General features: G+C 49.2%; 3 protein-coding genes across 4 annotated transcripts in view; 2 read left to right on the forward strand and 1 right to left on the reverse strand.

Moving 5' to 3' along the window:
* The first annotated feature begins 1,157 nt into the window (after window positions 1-1,157).
* On the forward strand, window positions 1,158-14,067 carry smpdl3a (sphingomyelin phosphodiesterase acid like 3A). 2 transcript variants are annotated; one of them, XM_055149142.1, is made up of 9 exons: window positions 1,235-1,238; window positions 1,302-1,404; window positions 8,291-8,504; window positions 9,186-9,330; window positions 10,102-10,198; window positions 10,600-10,763; window positions 11,407-11,587; window positions 12,992-13,116; window positions 13,521-14,065. In XM_055149142.1, exons 2-9 carry the CDS (start codon window positions 1,308-1,310, stop codon window positions 13,830-13,832), a joined length of 1,335 nt encoding a protein of 444 aa, XP_055005117.1. In that variant the 5' UTR covers window positions 1,235-1,238; window positions 1,302-1,307; the 3' UTR covers window positions 13,833-14,065. The 2 variants fall into 2 exon arrangements, with proteins under 2 accessions (XP_055005116.1, XP_055005117.1); XM_055149141.1 differs by having other exon boundaries at window positions 1,158-1,404; window positions 13,521-14,067.
* A 1,706-nt stretch (window positions 14,068-15,773) lies between these two features.
* On the forward strand, window positions 15,774-20,966 carry LOC110163852 (transcription factor Sox-11-like). Its single transcript, XM_055149186.1, is given in 4 exon segments — window positions 15,774-16,444; window positions 16,447-16,647; window positions 19,201-19,361; window positions 19,935-20,966. Coding segments are annotated over 4 exon segments (1,029 nt in total). The 5' UTR covers window positions 15,774-16,037; the 3' UTR covers window positions 20,195-20,966.
* A 4,073-nt stretch (window positions 20,967-25,039) lies between these two features.
* Window positions 25,040-25,162, reverse strand: part of LOC129407727 (centrosomal protein of 170 kDa protein B-like) — a 21,938-nt gene continuing 21,815 nt past the window's right edge. The window contains 1 exon segment of the mRNA XM_055149726.1: window positions 25,040-25,162. This exon segment is cut by the window's right edge and continues 21 nt beyond it. Within this exon segment, the coding sequence (XP_055005701.1) occupies window positions 25,040-25,162 (123 nt within the window).

The raw sequence follows: 25,162 nt of genomic DNA on the forward strand, positions 1-25,162 counted from the left end.
TCTAAATAAAATAAATAAAATAAATACATAAATAAATAAATAAATACATACATACATACATACATAAATACATAAATAAATAACTGGTCGCCTGTGCAGTATCATGTTCTTCCTGCAGATTTGTGCTGCAGGTTTTTTTGGTGACCTGAGTTTTCTGCAGAACTCAGGTCAGAGTCTGAACAAATGATCACACAGGAGAGCAGAAGGAATTAAACCAAAACTAAACAAAAAACAAAACTAAATAATGTCATAAATTAAATAAAGCTCTACTGTTCTTCTACATGTTTTTTTGAGACGGTGACTCTTCCTCCAAACAAATACATTCAGTTTTTTGTTCTGGACCAGTTTTATTGTTGGATTTCGGTATCACACTGATGAATATTTGGTTTATTTTGAGCCCGTTTGGTTTTGTTGACGGACCCGGACCTGCAGCCGGAGCAGGACGCCGGGTCCTCTGCACGCGCGCGTCTTTACAGCGTCAGGTGTATCCAAGCCCCGCCCCTCAAGTCACATGACCTCTCCATACTTCCTGTTTACGCACCGGAGCGTCAAGTGTCCAGAGCAGAGAGACACCTGTCCCCCGAGTCCCCCGAGTCCCCCCGAGTCCCCCGAGTCCCCCGAGTCCCGCCGCTGCTCTGTCCCCGGACTCTGAGGCTCGTGTCCCGGTGTGTGGAGGTGAGTACTTCTCAGTTACTTGAGTAAAACTAAACTGGTTCCGGTCAGAGTTTCAGACTTTGAGACTTTGACAGTTTTTTGGTTAAATTTTGTTCAAAGTTAAAGTTAAAACTTCTTCCTCTTTTTTCCCGTCACTTCCTCAAAGGAAAAAGTATGTGGCAATAAACTTTTGGGTTTCCTGTAAATCCAGACCAGAGACCAGAGACCAGAGACCAGAGACCAGAGACCAGAGACCAGAGACCAGAGACCAGAGACCAGAGACCAGAGACCAGAGACCAGAGACCAGAGACCAGAGACCAGAGACCAGAGACCAGAGACCAGAGTCCAGAGACCAGAGACCAGAGACCAGAGACCAGAGACCAGAGACCAGAGACCAGAGACCAGAGACCAGAGACCAGAGACCAGAGACCAGAGACCAGAGACCAGACCAGAGACCAGAGACCAGAGACCAGAGACCAGAGTCCAGAGACCAGAGACCAGAGACCAGAGACCAGGGACCAGAGACCAGAGTCCAGAGTCCGGAGACCGGAGACCGGAGACCGGAGACCGGAGACCGGAGACCGGAGACCAGGGACCAGAGTCCAGAGTCCAGAGTCCAAAGACCGGAGACCGGAGACCAAAGACCAGAGACCATGTTGCTCGCCGCTCCCCTGACCTGGCTCGTCCTGCTGCTCGGTTCTGTGGCTCGTCTCTCTGCTGCCCCCTCCTGGAGACCTCACAGCAAAACAGGTCAGACTGAGGGTTCTACTCCCACACACACAGACCAGGTCTAGACCTGGTTTAGACCTGGTTTAGTTCTGGTTTAGTCCTAGTTTAGACCTGGTTTAGACCTGGTTTAGTCCTGGTTTAGTTCTGGTTTAGTCCTGGTTTAGACCTGGTTTAGTTCTGGTTTGTCTGTTTAGACCTGGTTTAGTCTGGTTTAGTCCTGGTTTAGACCTGGTTAGTCCTGGTTTAGTTCTGGTTTAGTCCTGGTTTAGACCTGGTTTAGTTCTGGTTTAGTCCTAGTTTAGACCTGGTTTAGTCCTGGTTTAGTTCTGGTTTAGTCCTGTTTAGACCTGGTTTAGTCCTGGTTTAGTTCTGGTTTAGTCCTGGTTTAGTCCTGGTTTAGTCCTGGTTTAGTCCTGGTTTAGACCTGGTTTAGTCCTGGTTTAGTCTGGTTTAGTCCTGGTTTAGTCCTGGTTTAGTCCTGGTTTAGTCCTGGTTTAGACCTGGTTTAGTCCTGGTTTAGTTCCTGGTTTAGTCCTGGTTTAGTCCTGGTTTAGTCTTGGTTTAGACCTGGTTTAGTCCTGGTTTAGTTCTGGTTTAGTCCTGGTTTAGTCCTGGTTTAGTCCTGGTTTAGTCCTGGTTTAGTCCTGGTTTAGTCCTGGTTTAGTTCTGGTTTAGTCCTGGTTTAGTCCTGGTTTAGTCCAGTCCTGGTTTAGTCCTGGTTTAGACCTGGTTTAGTCCTGGTTTAGTTCTGGTTTAGTCCTGGTTTAGTCCTGGTTTAGTTCTGGTTTAGTTCCTGGTTTAGTTCTGGTTTAGTCCTGGTTTAGTTCCTGGTTTAGTCCTGGTTTAGTTCTGGTTTAGTCCTGGTTTAGACCTGGTTTAGTTCTGGTTTAGTCCTGGTTTAGTTCTGGTTTAGTTCTGGTTTAGTTCTGGTTTAGTCCTGGTTTAGTTCCTGGTTTAGTCCTGGTTTAGTTCTGGTTTAGTTCTGGTTTAGTCCTGGTTTAGTCCTGGTTTAGTTCTGGTTTAGTCCTGGTTTAGACCTGGTTTAGTCCTGGTTTAGTCCTGGTTTAGACCTGGTTTAGTCCTGGTTTAGTCCTGGTTTAGTTTTTTAGTCCTGGTTTAGTTGGTTTAGTCCTGGTTTAGTTCTGGTTTAGTTCTGGTTTAGAGTCTGGTTTAGTTCTGGTTTAGTCCTGGTTTAGTTCTGGTTTAGTTTGGTTTAGTTCCTGGTTTAGACCTGGTTTAGTCCTGGTTTAGACCTGGTTTAGTTCTGGTTTAGTCCTGGTTTAGTCCTGGTTTAGTTCTGGTTTAGTCCTGGTTTAGTTCTGGTTTAGTCCTGGTTTAGTCCTGGTTAGTTCTGGTTTAGTCCTGTTTAGACCTGGTTTAGTTCTGGTTTAGTTCTGGTTTAGTCCTGGTTTAGTCCTGGTTTAGACCTGGTTTAGTCCTGGTTTAGTTCTGGTTTAGTCCTGGTTTAGTTCTGGTTTAGTCCTGGTTTAGTCCTGGTTTGGTTTAGACCTGGTTTAACCTGGTTTAGTTGGTTTAGTTTCTGGTTTAGACCTGGTTTAGTCCTGGTTTAGACCTGGTTTAGTCCTGGTTTAGTCCTGGTTTAGTCCTGGTTTGTTCTGGTTTAGTCCTGGTTTAGTTCTGGTTTAGTCCTGGTTTAGTCCTGGTTTAGACCTGGTTTAGTCCTGGTTTAGTTCTGGTTTAGTCCTGTTTTGTTTGGTTTAGTCCTGGTTTAGTTCTGGTTCCTGGTTTAGTCCTGGTTTAGACCTGGTTTAGTCCTGGTTTAGTTCTGGTTTAGTCCTGGTTTAGTTCTGGTTTAGTCCTGGTTTAGTCCTGGTTTAGACCTGGTTTAGTCCTGGTTTAGTCCTGGTTTAGTTCTGGTTTAGTCCTGGTTTAGACCTGGTTTAACCTGGTTTTGGTTTAGTCCTGGTTTAGTCCTGGTTTAGTTCTGGGGTTATTTTAAACCAGTTTTTCGTGTTTCTTTTAAACTTGTTCCAGTTTCTGCGTCTGAACTTTTGGTTCATTTTGTTTCACGAATTTTCATAAACTCAGAGTTTGACACAAACATTTTGTCGTTTGTTTGTTTTTGTGTTTGATCCACAAATGTAAATTTAATATTTGTCTCTTGTATTTTGATTTTACAAATAAATTTGGATTTGAACATTTATATTTTTTCATTTGCAAAAACAACCAAACAAAACAAAACAAATCACACATTTGTAAAACTGAAAATTCTGTTTGTAAAATGTGATTCACATTTATGGATCATTAATTCTACAAATTCACAGATTTTCCTCTGATGTTTTTTTGAGATTTTGTTTTAGTCAAATCCACAAACAGACGCACAAACTCACAGAGACACTAGAGGGCAGCACTGGTGCAGACGCCACATGACGCATTCTGAGCTACACTAACACAAACATCAACACAAACACAAACACGTCAACACAAACACGTCAACACAAACACGTCAACACAAACACGTCAACACAAACACGTCAACACAAACAGTCAACACAAACACAAACACAAACACGTCAACACAAACACAACGTCAACACAAACACGTCAACACAAACACGAACACGTCAACACAAACACGTCAACACAAACACGAACACGTCAACACAAACACGTCAACACAAACACGTCAACACAAACACGTCAACACAAACACAAACACGTCAACACAAACACGTCAACACAAACACAAACACAAACACAAACACGTCAACACAAACACGTCAACACAAACACGTCAACACAAACACAAACACGTCAACACAAACACGAACACGTCAACACAAACACAAACACGTCAACACAAACACGTCAACACAAACACGTCAACACAAACACGTCAACACGTCAACACAAACACGTCAACACAAACACAAACACGTCAAACACAAACACGTCAACACAAACACGTCAACACAAACACAACGTCAACACAAACAAACAACACAAACACGTCAACACAAACACGTCAACACAAACACGTCAACACAAACACAAACACAAACAAACACGTCAACACAAACACGTCAACACAAACACAACACACAAACACGTCAACACAAACACGTCAACACAAACACGTCAACACAAACACGTCAACACAAACACGAACACGTCAACACAAACACGTCAACACAAACACGTCAACACAAACACGTCAACACAAACACGTCAACACAAACACGTCAACACAAACACGTCAACACAAACACGTCAACACAACACGTCAACACAAACACGTCAACACAAACACGTCAACACAAACACGTCAAACACGTCAACACAAACACAAACACGTCAACACAAACACGTCAACACAAACACGTCAACACAAACACGTCAACACAAACACGTCAACACAAACACGTCAACACAAACACGTCAACACAAACACAACACAGTCAACACAAACACGTCAACACAAACACAAACACAACACAAACACGTCAACACAAACACGTCAACACAAACACGTCAACACAAACACGTCAACACAAACACACGTCAACACAAACACGTCAACACAAACACAACACACACGTCAACACAAACACGTCAACACAAACACAAACACGTCAACACAAACACGTCAACACAAACACGTCAACACAAACACGTCAACACAAACACAAACACGTCAACACAAACACGTCAACACAAACACAAACACGTCAACACAAACACGTCAACACAAACACGTCAACACAAACACGTCAACACAAACACGTCAACACAAACACAAACACGTCAACACAAACACGTCAACACAAACACGTCAACACAAACACGTCAACACAACACACGTCGTATGGACCGTGCACACTTGTGTGTCACAGTCAAAACTATTAACCCTCTCAGGGTCAAATTAAATTTTAGTAACAGGAAAAAATCTGATATTTGGGGAAAATGATCATATGAGGCAGTAATTTACCAGACGTGTCAAAGTCATTTTGTTCCGGGGGCCGGATCAGAAAACTCATGTCATATAAACCCCAAAATAACAAGAAGTTCAAATATTTGTGCAGAGAAACACAAATCTATTACACAAATCTTTTTTAACTGATGAACTCTTTCTTTTACTAAATATTATAATATTATGAACAACCTGAAACTTTAAGAAAAATACAATTTCAACTCAAAGTTTGAACATGAACTTGTCTGTAAACAGAATAAGTCCATTTTTGTTGTAAAATCCTGCACTCGGCTCCACTTTTCTCATGTTGGACATTTTTCTGATGAGGGTGTCACGGTCAACAGTCAAAACCATCGTCCTTTAAGAGCGTTTGGAAAGAGACAAGTCTTCATTTGTGCTGCTCTGGTGGGAGGGGCCACGTACAGAGACGCTGGAGACGCTGCTGTGATAAACACCACAGAAAATTAACACCATTTTAACAGAAAATATCATTCAAATATTTTAGTAGAAAATCACCCAAGAGCCACATTCAAGGTGTTGGAGGGCCGGACCTGGCCCCCGGGCCGTATGTTTGACACCTGTGTTATATACAATCCTGACTTTTTTTTTTTTTGAGAGACCTTCACATGTCGTGTGTCTGGGATGTTTCAGATTTGGTCCAGTGGTAAATTAACACTAAAGACTGAAAATGATCTGAACACAAACTTTATTTGTTCACCACTTTTTATAACAATGAAAACATGAAGCTCAGTGTAAAAGCTTCACAACAACAACAACAACAACAACAACAACAACAACAACAACAACAACAACAGCAACAGCAACAGCAACAGCAACAGCAACAGCAACAGCAACAGCACACAGCAGCACAGCAGCACAGCAACAGCAACAGCAACAACAACAACAACAACAACAACAACAACAACAACAACAACAACAACAACAACAACAACAACAACAACAACAACAGCAACAGCAACAGCAACAGCAACAGCAACAGCAGCAGCAGCAGCAGCAGCAGCAGCAGCAGCAACAGCAACAGCAGCAACAGCAGCAGCAGCAGCAGCAGCAGCAGCAGCAGCAGCAGCAGCAGCAGCAGCAGCAGCAGCAGCAGCAGCAGCAGCAGCAGCAGCAGCAGCACAGCAGCAGCAGCAGCAGCAGCAGCAGCAGCAGCAGCAGCAGCAACACTTTTTCATGTGGTTCTCCAAGAAACTATTTTTTTCTTTGTAAACGAACCAAAAGTACTTTGCTCTTCTGTCGGGTCGTTTGAGTCGTTCTTGCACAGTTTGCATCGTCCACGTTTATCAGCACAGATGAGAAAAAGGCTCCTGAGTAAAAAAGACTCATAAACTCTGGATGTGGAGGAAGCAGGTCTTTGTCATTCATCTGTTGTAAATCTGTAACGTCTGGAGAGGAACAAAAGTAAAACCTGCTTCAAAATAAAACAACAACACAAACGAGTGGCCTCCCACTCACGAGCACGTGCAGAAACCCCACGGAAACTAAAACACAAACTAAAACACAAACTGTGCTTTCTTGTATCGTGTACGAGGTCGGTTCTTTATCGATGAATAATTCTGACGTGATGTTGTTGAAATATTTACACATGTGAGTGTTAAAAAAACCAGAACATTCTACACAAGTGTCCAGGAAGAACAACTGTCAATCAAAAACAATCAATAAAAACAAAACAAAAACCCCTGAGAGTCTCGTCTGCACCAGTGCTGCCCCCTAGTGTCTCTGTGCGTCTGTGCGTCTAAAACTAAATCTCAAAAAAACATCACAGAGGAAAAACTGTCAATCACATTTTACAAACACAATTTACAGTTTTTTTGCAAATGAAAAAATATAAATTTATAAATCCACATTTATTTGTAAAAAACAAAACCCAAGTCACACGGAGGGAGGGCACCTGACACACACACACACACACACACACACGGGGAGGGCACCTGACACACACACACACACACACACACACACACACACACGGGGAGGGCACCTGACACACACACACACACGAGGAGGGCACCTGACACACACACACACACAGGGAGGGCACCTGACACACACACACACACACACACGGGAGGGCACCTGACACAACACACACACACACACACACGGGGAGGGCACCTGACACACACACACACACACACACACGGGGGGAGGGCACCTGACACACACACACACACGGGGAGGGCACCTGACACACACACACACACACACACGAGGAGGGCACCTGACACACACACACACACACACACACACACACACACACACGGGGAGGGCACCTGACACACACACACACACACGGGGAGGGCACCTGACACACACACACACACACGGGAGGGCACCTGACACACACACACACACACACACACGGGGAGGGCACCTGACACACACACACACACACGAGGAGGGCACCTGACACACACACACACGGGGAGGGCACCTGACACACACACACACACGAGGAGGGCACCTGACACACACACACACGGGGAGGGCACCTGACACACACACACTTGAGGGCCCCTGACACACACATGGAGGGAGGGCGCCTGACACACTTGAGGGCCCCTGACACACACACACGGAGGAGGGCACCTGACACACACACGGAGGGAGGGCGCCTGACACACTTGAGGGCCCCTGACACACACACTTAAGGGCACCTGACACACACACGGAGGGAGGGCACCTGACACACTTGAGGGCCCCTGACACACACACTTGAGGGCACCTGACACACACACGGAGGGAGGGCGCCTGACACACTTGAGGGCCCCTGACACACACACTTGAGGGCCCCTGACACACACATGGAGGGAGGGCGCCTGACACACACACTTGAGGGCCCCTGACACACTTGAGGGCCCCTGACACACACACTTGAGGGCTCCTGACACACACATGGAGGGAGGGCACCTGACACGCTTGAGGGCCCCTGACACACAGTGGGTTTGTGTGCAGGGCGCATGTGGCACATCACGGACCTGCACCTGGACCCGTCGTACCGCCTGGGCCCGGACCCCGGCCGCGTCTGCGCCTCGTCCAAAGGGGCCCCGGCCGCGGCCCCGGGCGTCTTCGGGGATTATCTGTGTGACGCCCCCTACACACTCCTAAGCTCCGCCCTCCAGCACCTCAGCAAGATGATCTCACCCCAGGACTTCATCATCTGGACCGGGTCAGGACCACACGCTCTGGACCCGGTCTAGACCTGGTTTAGTCCTGGTTTAGACATGGTTTAGTCCTGGTTCAGTCCTGGTTTAGTCCTGGTTTAGACCTGGTTTAGTCCTGGTTTAGACCTGGTTTAGTCCTGGTTTAGTCCTGGTTTAGTCCTGGTTTAGTCCTGGTTTAGTCCTGGTTTAGACCTGGTTTAGACCTGGTTTAGACCTGGTTTAGTTCTGGTTTAGTCCTGGTTTAGACCTGGTTTAGACTGGTTTAGAGTCCTGGTTTAGACCTGGTTCTGACCCGGTTTCTGGTTTCTCTCACAGAGACAGACCTGGTTTAGTCCTGGTTTAGTCCTGGTTTAGACATGGTTTAGACCTGGTTTAGTCCTGGTTTAGTTCTGGTTTAGTCCTGGTTTAGACCTGGTTTAGACCCCTGGTTCTGACCCGGTTTCTCTCACAGGGACAGACCTGGTTTAGACCTGGTTTAGTCCTGGTTTAGTCCTGGTTTAGTTCTGGTTTAGTCCTGGTTCTGACCCGGTTCTGACCCGGTTTCTCTCACAGGGACAGACCTGGTTTAGTCCTGGTTTAGACCTGGTTTAGTCCTGGTTTAGACCTGGTTTAGACCTGGTTTAGTCCTGGTTTAGTCCTGGTTTAGTCCTGGTTCTGACCCGGTTCTGACCCGGTTTCTCTCACAGGGACAGTCCTCCTCATGTTCCTCCGTCAGAACTTTCCACAGACCTGGTGGTTCAGGTTCTGTCCAACCTCACGACGTCCATCAGAGAGAAGATCCCCAACGTGACCGTGTTCCCCGCGCTGGGCAACCACGACTACTGGCCCCAGGTCCGGACCACGGACCACAGACCGGACCACAGACCACAGACCGGACCACGGACCGGACCACAGACCACGACCACGGACCGGACCACAGACCACGACGGACCAGACCGGACCGGACCACAGACCACAGACCGGACCACGGACCGGACCACAGACCACGGACCACGGACCACGGACCACAGACCACCAGACCGGACCACGACCGACCGGACCACACGACCGGACCACGGACCGGACCACGGACCGGACCATGGACCGGACCACGGACCAGACCACAGACCACAGACCGGACCATGGACCGGACCACGGACCGGACCACAGACCACAGACCGGACCACGGACCGGACCACGGACCAGACCACAGACCACAGACCGGACCACGGACCGGACCGGACCGGACCACAGACCGGACCACGGACCGACCACAGACCACAGACCACGGACCACGGGACCACGGACCGGACCACGGACCGGACCACGGACCGGACCGACCGGACCGGACGACCACGGACCGGACCACGGACCGGACCACAGACCACACCACGGACCGGACCGGACCGGACCGGACCACGGACCGGACCACGGACCGGACCACGGACCGGACCACAGACCACAGACCGGACCACGGACCGGACCACGGACCGGACCACGGACCGGACCACACCGGACCGGACCGGACCACCACGGACCGGACCACGGACCGGACCCGGACCACGGACCGGACCACAGACCACACACCAGAACATAACGTGTGTCTCTTGTTTTTTCTGTCAGGACCAGATTCCAGATTCTCCTAACGACATTTATCGAGCCGTGTCTCGTCTGTGGGCCCCGTGGCTCCAGGAGGAGGCGCTACAGACGCTTCAACAAGGTGAACCGGGACTAAACCAGGACTAAACCAGGACTGAACCTGGACTAACCCGGGACTGAACCAGGACTGAACCAGGACTGAACCTGGACTAACCCGGGACTGAACCAGGACTGAACCTTTAGTTTTTTCTCTGTAGTGGTGTTCTAATCTCTCTGTTTGTTCCGTATGTTCCGTGTTCTCCATGTGTTCCGTGTTCTCCATTTGTTCCGTTTGTTCCGTGTTCTCCGTGTGTTCCGTGTTCTCCGTGTGTTCTGTTTGTTCCGTGTTCTCCGTGTGTTCCGTTTGTTCCGTGTTCTCCGTGTGTTCCGTTTGTTCCGTGTTCTCCGTGTGTTCCGTTTGTTCCGTGTGTTCCGTTTGTTCCGTGTTCTCCGTGTTCTCCGTGTGTTCCGTTTGTTCCGCAGGAGGGTTCTACTCCCAGTTGGCTCGCCCGGGTCTGCGGGTCGTGTCCCTGAACACGATCTTGTACTACGGCCCGAACCGAGTCACTCAGAACCTCACGGACCCGGCAGGACAGTTCACCTGGCTCCAGAGAACCCTGCAGAACGCCGACAGGGACGGGGAGAAGGTACACCTGTCTGCACCTGTCTGTCCCTGTCTGCTCCTGTCTGCACCTGACGCTCCTGTCTGCTCCTGTCTGCCCCCGTCTGCTCCTGTCTGCTCCTGCTCGCCTCTCCACAGATCTGACCTGACTCCTGCTCGTCTCCATGGAGATTTAAGTTAAAGCCGCACTGTGGAACATTCGGAGCAAAAACATGATCTCCGTGGAGACAAGCAGGTGACTCCTCCCCCCAGTGTGTCCTCTTCTCTGATTGGTCCTCAGGTGTTTTCCTCCTCTCTGATTGGTCCTCAGGTGTTTTCCTCTTCTCTGATTGGTCCTCAGGTGTTTTCCTCTTCTCTGATTGGTCCTCAGGTGTTTTCCTCTGCTCTGATTGGTCCTCAGGTGTGTCATCTTCTCTGATTGGTCCTCAGGTGTTTTCCTCTGCTCTGATTGGTCCTCAGGTGTTTTCCTCTTCTCTAATTGGTCCTCAGGTGTTTTCCTCTTCTCTGATTGGTCCTCAGGTGTTTTCCTCTTCTCTGATTGGTCCTCAGGTGTTTTCCTCTGCTCTGATTGGTCCTCAGGTGTTTTCCTCTGCTCTGATTGGTCCTCAGGTGTGTCGTCTTCTCTGATTGGTCCTCAGGTGTTTTCCTCTGCTCTGATTGGTCCTCAGGTGTTCGTGATCGCGCACGTTCCCGTCGGGTTCCTCCCGTTCGCGCGGAACACGACGGCGATGAGACGAGAACACAACGAGCGTCTGGCGGCCATTTTCCGACGCTTCAGTCACGTGATCAGAGGACAGTTCTACGGCCACACCCACCGAGACTCGGTCATGGTGCTGAGGGACCAGAGCGGTACTAAACCAGGACTAAACCAGGACTAAACCAGGACTAAACCAGGACTGAACCAGGACTGAACCAGGACTGAACCAGGACTAAACCAGGACTGAAACCAGGACTGAACCAGGACTGAACCAGGACTAAACCAGGACTAAACCAGGACTAAACCAGGACTGAACCAGGACTGAACCAGGACTGAACCAGGACTGAAACCAGGACTGAAACCAGGACTGAAACCAGGACTGAACCAGGACTGAACCAGGACTGAACCAGGACTGAACCAGGACTGAACAGGACTGAACCAGGACTGAACCAGGACTGAACCAGGACTGAACCAGGACTGAACAGGACTGAACCAGGACTGACCAGGTCTAAACCAGGACTGAACCAGGACTGAACCAGGACTAAACCAGGACTCTAAACCAGGACTAAACCAGGACTTAAACCAGGACTAAACCAGGACCAGACCGGGACTAAACCAGGACTAACTAAACCAGGACTAAACCAGGACTAAACCAGGACTAAACCAGGACCGGACCGGTACTGGACCAGATAAACCAGGACTAAAACCAGGACTAAACCAGGACTAAACCAGGACCAGACCGACTAAACCAGGACTAAACAGGACTAAACCAGGACTAAACCAGGACTAAACCAGGACTAAACCAGGACCAGGGACTGAACCAGGACTAAACCAGGACACCAGGACTAAACCAGGACCACCAGGACCAGACTAAACCAGGACTAAACCAGGACTAAACCAGGACTAAACCAGGACTAAACCAGGACTAAACCAGGACTACTAAACCAGGACTAAAACCAGGACTAAACCAGGACTAAACCAGAAACCAGGACTAAACCAGGACTGAACCAGGACTAACCAGGACTGAACCAGGACTAAACCAGGACTAAACCAGGACTAAACCAGGACTAACCAGGACTAAACCAGGACTAACCAGGACTAAACAGGACTAAACCAGGACTAAACCAGGACTAGACCAGGACCAGGACTGAACCAGGACTGACCAGGACTAAACCAGGACTAAACCAGGACTAAACCAGGACTTAAACCAGGACTAAACCAGGACCAGACCGGGACTAAACCAGGACTAAACCAGGACTAAACCAGGACTAAACCAGGACTAAACCAGGACTAAACCAGGACCAGACCGGTACTGGACCAGAACTACCCACTGAGACAGTATTATGGTCAAGAGGGACTCTAGAGGTACTGGACCCGGACTGAGACTGGGACTAGACTCGGACTGAGACTGGGACTGGACCCAGGACTAGACCCGGACTGGACCCGGACTAGACCCGGACTGTCTCCTGTGAGCGGTGTTCTTCAGGTGTGAGTGTTTTGTGGTGGAAAAGTTCCGCAGTGAGGCTTTAGTCTGGTGTTGGTGTTGGTGTTTCCAGGAGCAGCGGTGAACAGTTTGTTTGTGGCTCCGGCCGTGACTCCGATCAGGAACATCCAAGAACCGTTCTCCAACAACCCCAGCTTCAGGGTCTATCTGTTCCACCTCGAGTCGTACGACCTGCAGGTGAGAACCACGACCTGACTCGACCCACGACCCGACTCCTACGCCCTGCAGGTGAGAACGACTCGACTCGTACAACCTGCAGGTGAGAACGACTCGACTCTTACGACCTGCAGGTGAGAACCACGACCCGACTCGAACCACGACTCGACTCGAACCACGACACGACTCGACTCGAACCACGACTCGACTCGAACCACGACTCGACTCGAACCACGACTCGATTTGTACGACCTGCAGGTGAGAACGATCATGACTCGACTGGAACGACCTGCAGGTGAGAACCATGACTTGACTCGTAAGACCTGCAGGTGAGGTTCTTGGGTTGTGTGCTCGAGTCCTGACCTGAGTGTGTTCGAGTCCTGACCTGAGTGCGCTCGAGTCCTGACCTGAGTGTGTTTCTTCAGGACCTGTGGCAGTTCTACCTGAACCTGACGGAGGCGAACGTCCAGCAGAGGGCGCAGTGGCGTCTGGAGTACGTGATGACGGCGGCGTTCGACCTGAAGGACCTGAGTCCCGAGTCGCTGCTGGGCCTGGGCTTGAGTCTGGTCGCTCCGCAGAGTAAAACCTTCCAGACGTACTTCAGTCACTTCAACGTGGACTTCGACCCGAGGCTGCGCTGCCAGGGCCAGTGCCAGGTCCTCCAGGTCTGCGCCGTCCTCCACGTGGACCAGGACGGGTACCAGGACTGTACCGGACCCGGTCTGGACTGGGACTAAACCGGGACTGGACCAGGACTAAACCACGTCTGAACCAGGAATGAACAAGGACTAAACCGGGACTAAACTGGGCCTGAACCAGGACTAAATTAGGACTAAATCAGGACTTAAATCAGGACTAAACCAGACGGGTGTGGGCATTGTTGTTGGTGTTAAAAAAAAAAAAAAGGGATTTTAAATTTTTACTTTTGGAATAAAGTGTTTTTGTAATAAATATTTGTCAAACCAACTCCTGTGGTTTTGTTTGGGGAAAATGGGATTAAACTGGAACTAAACCAGGTCTAAACCAGGACTAAACCAGGACTAAACCAGAACTTAAACGGGTCTAAACCCACACAGGAGTTTAGGACGTTCTGCAGGTTTTCAGGATTTGACTCTTTTTGTTTCTTCACAAATGTGTTTGACCGAAACCTGAGCAGAACCACAACCAGAACCATGTAGAACCTGAGACCAGAGTGTGGGCCTCAAGGTTCTATGGTCCTAGAACCAGAGCAGAACCAGAGCAGAACCAGAGGAGAACCACTACTACTACTATTACTGCTATTAAAGTCCTGGTTTGGGTCCTGGTCCTACTCTGGTCCTGGTCTTGATCCTGGTCTTGATCCTGGTCCTGGTCTTGATCCTGGTCTGCATCCTGGTCTGGTCTTGATCCTGGTCCTGGTCTTTTGTTTACAGTCATTACCTGTTTGTTGGAGCCCCGGGAGGCCATTGTGGAGCCCCAGGGGATTGTGGGAAATGGAGTTGTTATGTAAATGAGGCTTTAGTGAAGAGTGTCCAGTCTGAGCCTCGGCCAATCACAGCGCAGCACGTGCAGAGATGAGCCAATCACAGCGCAGCACCGCCCTTTCAAATGCAGATGAAAGACCCGCTTTAATATGAATGAAATACTACTACTACTACTACTACTACTACTACTACTACTACTACTACTACTACTACTACTACTACTACTACTACTACTACTAACTACTACTACTACTACTACTACTACTACTGTTAATACTACTACTATTACTACTACTACTACTACTACTACTACTACTACTACTACTACTACTACTACTACTACTACTACTACTACTACTACTACTACTACTACTACTACTACTACTACTACTACTACTACTACTACTGTTAATACTACTACTACTACTACTACTACTACTACTGTTAATACTACTACTACTACTGCAACTACTGTTAATACTACTATTACTACTACTGTTACTATTACTACTGCTACTACTACGCGCGTACGTCATAGTGTATGTCATATTGGACATGTATGTCACAGTGTATGTCATAGCGAGCACGTATGTCACCGTGTGTACGTCACAGTGTGTTTGTTCCAGTGGAGGTGTAAACGTGGAGAGAGCAACAAAAATGACATCATGAAAATAAGAGATTAAAGAACCTGGAGAAACATTTGAGGAGAAGAAGATCAACAGAGACTCGACCTGATCCTGTCCCACAGAGCTGCGCTCGTTTCAATTTAAAAAACACCATTTATACTTTAAACACCCCCTCCCCCCCTCACACACCCCCCTCCCCCCCTCACACACCCCCCTCACCCCTCACACCCTCCCCCCTCACACACCCCCTCCCCCCCTCACACCCCCCAACACACACAACACACACACCCCAACACAACACAACACACACACAACCACCCCCCGCCGGGACCCCTCCCCCTCCCCGCGCTCTGCAGCTGGAGCTGTGAGAGGCTGGACCCGGGGCTCTCCTCCCCCCGGGTCCCGTGTCCTCCTCCCGGGGCTCCTCCAGGTCTGTGTCCCCCTGTGTCCCCTGTTCTCCCGGGGCCGCTCGGGTGAGGCCCCGGTGAGGGTCCGGGTCCGGTCGGTGGTCCGGGAGGGGGCGGGGGGAGGGGGCGGGGGGAGGATGAATGAAAAATGGACGGATGAATGAGCGGAGTAACGGCCGGAGGCGAGGGGCGGGGCCTGCGCTCTGATTGGTCCAGAGCGCGGAGGAGGCGGGAGCAGCTCGGGGAAAGCGGCGCGCTGATTGGCTGAGGGCGGGAGCGTCTGGCGCGGTTAAGAAGACGCCGGTTTGAGAAGTTTTAAACTGAACCGAAGCTCCGCAACGAAAAACCACAAAGTCCAGGAAAAACACCGGGAAAAACACCGGGAAAAACACCGGGAATAACACCGGGAACAAGCCCCACGCGGCCGCGCACGGACGCGCCGGAGCATGGTCCAGCACATGGAGCTCGGGGTCGTGAAGCCCGAGGCGGAGCGCGGAGCTTTGCCGGGGCAGAGGTCGTGCCGCGCGGCCGCGGGACACATCAAGAGACCGATGAACGCGTTTATGGTCTGGTCCAAGATCGAGCGGCGGAAGATCACGGCGCGGGCCCCGGACCTGCACAACGCGGAGATCTCCAAACAGCTGGGCCGCCGCTGGAAGTCCCTCCCCGAGGCCGACAAGGTCCCGTTCATCCGGGAGGCGGAGCGGCTCCGGCTCCAGCACATGGCGGACTACCCGGACTACAAGTACCGGCCCAAGAAGAAGGCCCGGACCGACGGCTGCCCCGCGGCCAGAGCCCCCGCCCCCACCGCAGCCCCCGCCCCCCGGGGCCCCCGCACAAACCCGCCCCCCCGGGACCTCCGGGACCCCCGGTCCACAAGAAACCCCGCACCGGGAGAACCGCGGGCCCCGGCGGGAGGAGCGGCTCCCACAGGCCGCAGCACAGACTCCCGCACCCGGGGCTGGACGAGCAGAGACACCGCTACCCCGAGCACCGAGTCCCCGAGCACCGAGTCCCCGAGCACCGAGTCCCCGAGCACCGAGTCCCCGAGCACCGGTGAGAAAAGCTCTAAGTACTCTGTGTGTAGTAGTCTGTGTGTAGTAGTCTGTGTGCAGTAGTCTGTGTGTAGTAGTCTGTAGTAGTCTGTGTGCAGTAGTCTGTGTGTAGTAGTCTGTGTGTAGTAGTCTGTGTGTAGTAGTCTGTGTGCAGTAGTCTGTGTGTAGTAGTCTGTGTGCAGTAGTCTGTGTGTAGTAGTCTGTGTGTAGTAGTCTGTGTGTAGTAGTCTGTGTGTAGTAGTCTGTGTGTAGTAGTCTGTGTGCAGTAGTCTGTGTGTAGTAGTCTGTGTGCAGTAGTCTGTGTGTAGTAGTCTGTGTGTAGTAGTGTAGTAGTCTGTGTGCAGTAGTCTGTGTGTAGTAGTCTGTGTGTAGTAGTCTGTGTGTAGTAGTAGTCTGTGTGTAGTAGTCTGTGTGTAGTAGTCTGTGTGCAGTAGTCTGTGTGCAGTAGTCTGTGTGCAGTAGTCTGTGTGCAGTAGTCTGTAGTCTGTAGTCAGTGTGTGCAGTAGTCTGTGTGTAGTAGTCTGTGTGTAGTAGTCTGTGTGTAGTAGTAGTCTGTGTGCAGTAGTCTGTGTGTAGTAGTCTGTGTGTAGTAAGTCTGTGTGTAGTAGTCTGTGTGTAGTTGTGTGTAGTCTGTGTGTAGTAGTAGTCTGTGTGTAGTAGTCTGTGTGCAGTAGTCTGTGTGTAGTAGTCTGTGTGTGTAGTAGTAGTCTGTGTGTAGTAGTCTGTGTGTAGTAGTAGTCTGTGTGTAGTAGTCTGTGTGCAGTAGTCTGTGTGCAGTAGTCTGTGTGTAGTAGTTTGTGTGCAGTAGTTTGTGTGTAGTAGTCTGTGTGTAGTAGTCTGTGTGCAGTAGTTTGTGTGCAGTAGTTTGTGTGCAGTAGTTCTGTGTGTAGTAGTCTGTGTGTAGTAGTCTGTGTGTAGTAGTCTGTGTGTAGTAGTTTGTGTGTAGTAGTCTGTGTGTAGTAGTTTGTGTGTAGTAGTCTGTGTGTAGTAGTCTGTGTGCAGTAGTCTGTGTGTAGTAGTCTGTGTGCAGTAGTCTGTGTGCAGTAGTCTGTGTGTAGTAGTTTGTGTGTAGTAGTCTGTGTGTAGTAGTCTGTGTGCAGTAGTCTGTGTGTAGTAGTCTGTGTGCAGTAGTCTGTGTGCAGTAGTCTGTGTGCAGTAGTCTGTGTGCAGTAGTCTGTGTGTAGTAGTCTGTGTGTAGTAGTCTGTGTGTAGTAGTCTGTGTGCAGTAGTCTGTGTGTAGTAGTGTGTGTAGTACTGTGTGTGTAGTAGTCTGTGTGTAGTACTCTGTGTGTAGTAGTCTGTGTGTAGTAGTCTGTGTGTAGTACTCTGTGTGCAGTAGTCTGTGTGCAGTAGTCTGTGTGCAGTAGTCTGTGTGTAGTAGTCTGTGTGTAGTAGTCTGTGTGTAGTAGTCTGTGTGCAGTAGTCTGTGTGTAGTACTCTGTGTGTAGTACTCTGTGTGTAGTAGTCTGTGTGTAGTAGTCTGTGTGTAGTAGTCTGTGTGTAGTAGTCTGTGTGTAGTAGTCTGTGTGCAGTAGTCTGTGTGTAGTAGTCTGTGTGCAGTAGTCTGTGTGTAGTAGTCTGTGTGTAGTACTCTGTGTGTAGTACTCTGTGTGCAGTAGTCTGTGTGCAGTAGTCTGTGTGCAGTAGTCTGTGTGTAGTACTCTGTGTGTAGTACTCTGTGTGCAGTAGTCTGTGTGCAGTAGTCTGTGTGCAGTAGTCTGTGTGCAGTAGTCTGTGTGCAGTAGTCTGTGTGTAGTAGTCTGTGTGTAGTAGTCTGTGTGTAGTAGTCTGTGTGTAGTAGTCTGTGTGCAGTAGTCTGTGTGCAGTAGTCTGTGTGCAGTAGTCTGTGTGCAGTAGTCTGTGTGCAGTAGTCTGTGTGCAGTAGTCTGTGTGTAGTAGTCTGTGTGTAGTAGTCTGTGTGTAGTAGTCTGTGTGCAGTAGTCTGTGTGCAGTAGTCTGTGTGCAGTAGTCTGTGTGTAGTAGTTCACATATTGAGCTCTGGTCTAACCCTCCTGAACCAAACTGACCCTGTGACCTTTAACCCAGGTTCTGTGGTTCTGTTCTGTGGTTCTGTTCTGTGGTTCTGTTCTGTGGTTCTGTTTCACTCTGAGCTGGACTCGTGTTTGTTTGTTTGTTTCTTTATTCTGAGTTTGTTTACTTCTCCAAACGCTCTGTTCCACCTCGTGATGTCATCAAGTTCTCGGCTCCTTTTCCCTTTAGTTCAGTCGAGGTCGATAAAGAAACTCCAGGACTAAAATGATCTGGGTGATTCTAGTGAAGGTGTGTGGAGTTTAAAAACACAGTGGAGCACTTCCTGTATCGCCACATGATGACATCACGAGGTGGAACAGAGAGAAGAGCTCGTGCTAAACGTGCAGGTTTGTGTTAAACGTGTGAACGAGGAAAATGACGGAAGATCAAATAATAAAACATGAGGATGTGAAGGGGCGGGGTCAGGGGTTGAGGGGCGGGGTCAGGGGTTGAGGGGCGGGTCAGGGGGCGGGGTCGCTGCTGATGTTTGGAGGCGATGACATCACTTTTTGGACGTTCTCAGGTTCTTCGAGGCTTCGGACTCTGACGATGACGACTCTGAGGAGGAGGAGGAGGAGGAGGAGGGGGGGCGGGGATACGTCTCCGTGACGACCGAGCGGCGCCGTTACATCATCCACAAAACGCTGACGAGACACAACTCGACCTCCGACCCCGAAGAGCCAGGTTAGACCCTGAGACAGTCCTAGACCTGGTCCTAGACCTGATCCTAGACCTGATCCTAGACCTGATTCAGCTCATGTTTGGTCTCTCTTTAGTCCTGATTTAGTCCAGCTTTAGTTCAACTTTGGTTCCACTTTAGTCCTGGTTTATTCCCTCTTTTAGTCCCTTTTTAGTCCATCCTTTAGTCCTGCTTTAGATCCTCTGTAGTTCGTCTTTAGTCCTGGTTTAATCCCTCTTTTCGTCCTAGTTTAGTCCCTCTTTAGTCTCGCTATAGACCCACTTTAGTCCTGGTTTTAGTCCTGGTTTAGTCCTTCTTTTTCATCCTAGTTTAGTCCCTCTTTAGTCTTGCTTTAGACCCACTTTAGTCCCTCTTTTAGTCCTGGTTTAGTCCATCTTTTTTGTCCTGGTTTTAGTCCATCTTTGGTCCTGCTTTAGACCCAGTTTAGTCCTGGTTTAGTCCGTCTTTTAGTCCGTCTTTGGTCCGTCTTTAGTCCCTCTTTAGTCCCTCTTTAGTCCGTCTTTGGTCCTTGTTTAGACCCACTTTGGTCCTGGTCCTAACCCGGTCTCTCTCTTCAGACCTGGATGACACTCGCTCCGAGGACCTGAGTGAGGACTTCCCTCTTAGCCCCGCCCTCTCCGACCCCTGGACCTCGCCCGGCCCCGCCCTCTGCCCGCCCTCAAACCCGCTCCTGACCCTGGACCAGGACCTGGACCTGGACCTGGACTTGGACTGGTGCAGCGAGGTCTCGGTCCGGTCCCACTTCGAGTTCCCAGACTACAGGACCCACAGGGACTGGCTCCAGGCCCACCTCACGGACCTGGTCTTCAGCTACTGAACCGGGACCCGAACCAGGACCGGCTCTGGACCAGGACCGGCTCTGGACCAGGACCTGAGAGGGACTTCACGTGGATCGTTCTTGGACTGTTTGGACTAAAAACGTTGATATTTCAGACGGATATTTGGCCTCGTTGGCGTTTGGACTTTGGGAAACGGCGATGGACAGTTTGAAAATAAAAAAATAAAAATATCGGTCGGGTTTATCGGTTTCTCTGGATTCTAAATAATCGGCTCTGCAGCTAAAACCCACCAAGTCCGGACTTTGGAACACTAATACCTCTAATGAACTGCCTCAGCATATAGACCTGGTTTAGTCCTGGTTTAGTCCCAGGCCGTCGGTTTAGATCTGGTCCTTGGATTTTGTTTTTTTCGTTCGTGTCGCTTGAAGGCTTCACCTTTGACCCCGACCCCTCCCCCCTCAAACTGTGACCCCCGACCCCAAACAAAGACTCAGGCGACACAGAACCACCTCCAAAAACCAGGACTAAACCAGGTCTAAACCAGGACTCAGCTCTGGACCCGTCCAAGGCTCAGATTTTTAGCAGAGTCATGTTTTTGTGAAGGCACTTGACTCGGACCTTCTGGACTCGGGGCCTTTGGACTCTGGACTCGGGGCCTTTGGACTCTGGACTCTGTATCGACGGTGCTCAAATGTTGGTTTTGTTTTGGGCCGTTCTGGATTTTGTTCTTGTTTTTTTGTGCAATACGTTTGTGAAATAAACGCTGAGACTCAAAATGTTTCTGTTTAAACATTTGTGAACAAAAACACCGGACTAAAAACACTTGATTAAAAACACTCGGTTAAAACACCGGGTTAAGGCCAGTTTACGGTCCAGCGTCAAATCGTCACCTCTCACATTTTCTAACTACAAGTCAAAGCGACGCAGACGACCAGAGTTACACTTTCTGTCAATTTACATGAATAATAAAGTGTTTAATTAATGAAGCTGTGACACGTTTATGTTTTACACAAACAAAACTTAAAACCACATGACTCATTTGCATAAACTAAAAAAACCATCACTTCTGTCGGACTAAAGGACACAGTGACTCAGTGGAATATGAGTGTTCTCCCTGTGACAGAGGGGTGTTCTCTCTGTGTCAGAGGGGTGTTCTCTCTCTGTGTCAGAGGGGTGTTCTCTCTGTGTCTGTGTCAGAGGGGTGTTCTCTCTGTGTGACAGAGGGGTGTTCTCTCTGTGTGACAGAGGGGTGTTTCTCTGTGTCTGTGTGTGACAGAGGGGTGTTCTCTCTCTCTGTGACAGAGGGTGTTCTCTCTGTGTGTCAGAGGGGTGTTCTCTCTGTGTGACAGAGGGGTGTTCTCTCTGTGTGACAGAGGGGTGTTCTCTCTCTGTGACAGAGGGGTGTTCTCTCTGTGACTGTGTGACAGAGGGGTGTTCTCTCTGTGTGACAGAGGGGTGTTCTCTCTGTGTCAGAGGGGTGTTCTCTCTGTGTGACAGAGGGGTGTTCTCTCTCTGTGTCAGAGGGTGTTCTCTCTGTGTGACAGAGGGGTGTTCTCTCTGTGTGACAGAGGGTGTTCTCTCTGTGTGACAGAGGGGTGTTCTCTCTGTGTGACAGAGGGGTGTTCTCTCTGTGTGTGTGACAGAGGGGTGTTCTCTCTGTGTCAGAGGGGTGTGTTCTCTCTGTGTGACAGAGGGGGTGTTCTCTCTCTGTGTCAGAGGGGTGTTCTCTCTGTGTGACAGAGGGGTGTTCTCTCTCTGTGTGTCAGAGGGGTGTTCTCTCTCTGTGTCAGAGGGGTGTTCTCTCTGTGTGTGTTCAGAGGGGTGTTCTCTCTGTGTGACAGAGGGGTGTTCTCTCTGTGTGTTCAGAGGGGTGTTCTCTCTGTGACAGAGGGGTGTTCTCTCTGTGACAGAGGGTGTGTGTCAGAGGGGTGTTCTCTCTGTGTGACAGAGGGGTGTTCTCTCTGTCTGTGACAGAGGGGTGTTCTCTCTGTGTGTCAGAGGGTGTTCTCTCTCTGTGTCAGAGGGGTGTTCTCTCTGTGTGTGTTCAGAGGGGTGTTCTCTCTGTGTGACAGAGGGGTGTTCTCTCTGTGTGTGTTCTCTCTGTGACAGAGGGGTGTTCTCTCTGTGTCAGAGGGGTGTTCTCTCTGTGTGTGTCAGAGGGGTGTTCTCTCTGTGTGAGGGGTGTTCTCTCTGTAGAGGGGTGTTCTCTCTGTGTGACAGAGGGGTGTTCTCTCTGTGACAGAGGGGTGTTCTGCTGATGTTCAGTCTGTTCTGTGTTTGTGTCGTGTTGTTGGTTCATGTGAAACTTTTCACACATTATACGTGTGCAGGTGGTGCACACAGACACACGTTTATGTGAATGACACATATTGTGTGTCTTGATGTTCTGGAGGTGACTTCACGGTGCATCGACCTCCACACAAATCCATAAATCAAAAACGATGGCGGCGGCAGAGAACGATGAGCCGACGCACAACTATACTTCACTCTGTAGTGTGTTCTCGTGTGGTGTGTGTGCGTTCCGTGTGCGTTCCGTGTGCGTTCCGTGTGCGTTCCGTGTGCGTTCTGTGTGCGTTCCGTGTGCGTTCCGTGTGCGTTCCGTGTGCGTTCCGTGTGCGTTCCGTGTTCCTGAGCGAGGTTCAAATCTCTGACACTTGTTGGACATTTTCAGAATCCAACACTTTTATTGAGACAAAAACAACAGAATGTGACATTTTACATTTCAGAACATTCGGCCAATCAGACGCAGCGTTACAACATTCGGCCAATCAGACGCAGCGTTACAACATTCGGCCAATCAGACGCAGCGTTACAGCTAACCCTAACCCTAACACTGTAAAAAACGACGATTTGGCTGCACACTGTAAAAACACAAACCTGTGTGTGTGTTTCTGTGTATGTTTGTGTGTGTGTGTATGTGTGTTGTGTGTGTGTTTGTGTGTGTTGTGTGTGTGTTTGTGTGTGTATGTTTGTGTGTGTGTGTGTGTGTGTGTTGTGTGTGTGTGTGTGTGTGTGTTTGTGTGTGTGTGTGTGTGTGTGTTTGTGTGTTGTGTGTGTGTGTGTTTGTGTGTATGTGTTGTGTGTGTGTGTGTGTGTGTGTGTGTGTGTGTGTGTGTGTGTTGTGTGTGTGTGTGTGTGTGTGTGTGTGTGTGTGTTGTGTGTGTGTGTGTGTGTGTGTGTGTGTGTGTGTGTGTGTGTGTGTGTGTTGTGTGTGTGTGTGTGTGTGTGTGTGTGTGTGTGTGTGTGTGTGTGTGTGTGTGTGTGTGTGTGTGTGTGTGTGTGTGTGTGTGTGTGTGTGTTGTGTGTGTGTGTGTGTTGTGTGTGTGTGTCTGTGTGTGTGTGTGTGTGTGTGTGTGTGTGTGTTGTGTGTGTGTGTGTGTCTGTGTGTGTGTGTGTGTGTGTGTGTGTGTGTGTGTGTGTGTGTGTGTGTGTGTGTGTGTGTTGTGTGTGTGTGTGTGTGTGTGTGTGTGTGTGTGTGTGTGTGTGTGTTGTGTGTGTTGTGTGTGTGTGTGTGTGTGTGTGTGTGCTGTGTGTGTGTGTGTGTGTGTGTGTGTGTGTGTGTGTGTGTGTGTGTGTGTGTGTCGTCTCTGTCTCAGTGTCATTTCACCTTCAGCTCAAAAGTCAAAATAAATGACAAAATAAACACAAATAAATAAATAAATAAATGTTAAAAAAAAATAAAAAATATAAATGTATAAAAATAAAAAACAGATGAATTTAAATAAACAGTGTAAAAAAAACTGAGTAAAGTGACGCTCGTCTGATCCAAACTCAAAAGGCTCAGATTTCACAAAGTCCAAAACTCGGGAACTATTTTTCTTTTTCTTTTTTTATCTTCATCACAAATAAATAAACAAACAAACAAATAAATAAATAAAGTTCACTTCAGGGTCTGTGTAACATTTGTTTTTTTTTTTTTTTTAATTAAGATCGAAAAAAAATTTAATGTGAAAACAGTTTGTTGTTTTATTTTTCTGTTTTTGTGTCAAACAATAAAACTGTTCTATTTCCAATATTTAATAATAATTAATTAAAAAAAAACTGTTTTCACCTTTTATAGTTTTTTGTTCTTAATTGAAATTTTAAAAAAAAAAAAACGGTACTTGGACGATTCAAGTTAAAACACGTTTAAATTCTACAGTTTGAACAGAAACTCGCCGCCGCCGCGTTTTGTTTGTGCTGCAGCGTTTGGCGTTTCAGCGAATACAGTCGACCAATCACACGCAGAGAAACTGAAGGATCGACCAATCACGCACAGAGAAACAGAATGATCGGCCAATCACACGCAGAGAAACAGAAGGATCGACCAATCACAGCGCAGAGAAACAGAACGATCGGCCAATCAGACACAATTAACATTCAGCCAATCACACGTGGTCTACAGCACTATCGGCCAATCAGAGGCGGTTTACATTCGGCCAATCAGGCGCAGCGTGACAGAACATTCGGCCAATCAGAGGCGGTGAACGGCGTCAGAATGGAGCAGCTCGAGGGTCACAGTCACAGAGCAAAACAGCAGCGATGGAGGACGCCATGTTTGTAGTTCTGTCCACAGACGTTTGTAGTCCTTTGAACATTCTGCGATTCAACGAGAAGAAAAGTCCAAAAGCCAGGATCTTCTGCCCATCCAGGGTCAAGATCCAGGACCAGGACTTAGACCAGGACCAGACCAGGACTACAGGACCAGACCGGGACTACAGGACTAGACTAGGACCAGACCAGGACTAAACCACAGTCTCGAACCAACTTTGTGCTTTTGTCCGTTTTCAGAGAGGAGGAGGTCAGTCTGGTCTCTGGTCTGGTCTCTGGTCTGGTCTCTGGTCTGGTCTCTGGTCTCTGGTCCCGTCTCTGGTCCCGTCTCTGGTCCCGTCTCTGGTCCCGCCTCAGGTCCTCCTTTGGTCCGTAGCTCTGGACTTGGGGGCTGGTTTCTTGTCTTTGGTCTGGACTCGAGGCGTCTCCACGACACAGTTCATCACCTGAATCTGGACCAGGACTTTCTTCAGGTC

This window comes from Boleophthalmus pectinirostris, unplaced genomic scaffold (genome assembly GCF_026225935.1).
Source record: "Boleophthalmus pectinirostris isolate CB_2022bp ecotype Guang Dong unplaced genomic scaffold, ASM2622593v1 HiC_scaffold_13, whole genome shotgun sequence".
Taxonomy (NCBI): Eukaryota; Metazoa; Chordata; class Actinopteri; order Gobiiformes; family Gobiidae; genus Boleophthalmus; species Boleophthalmus pectinirostris.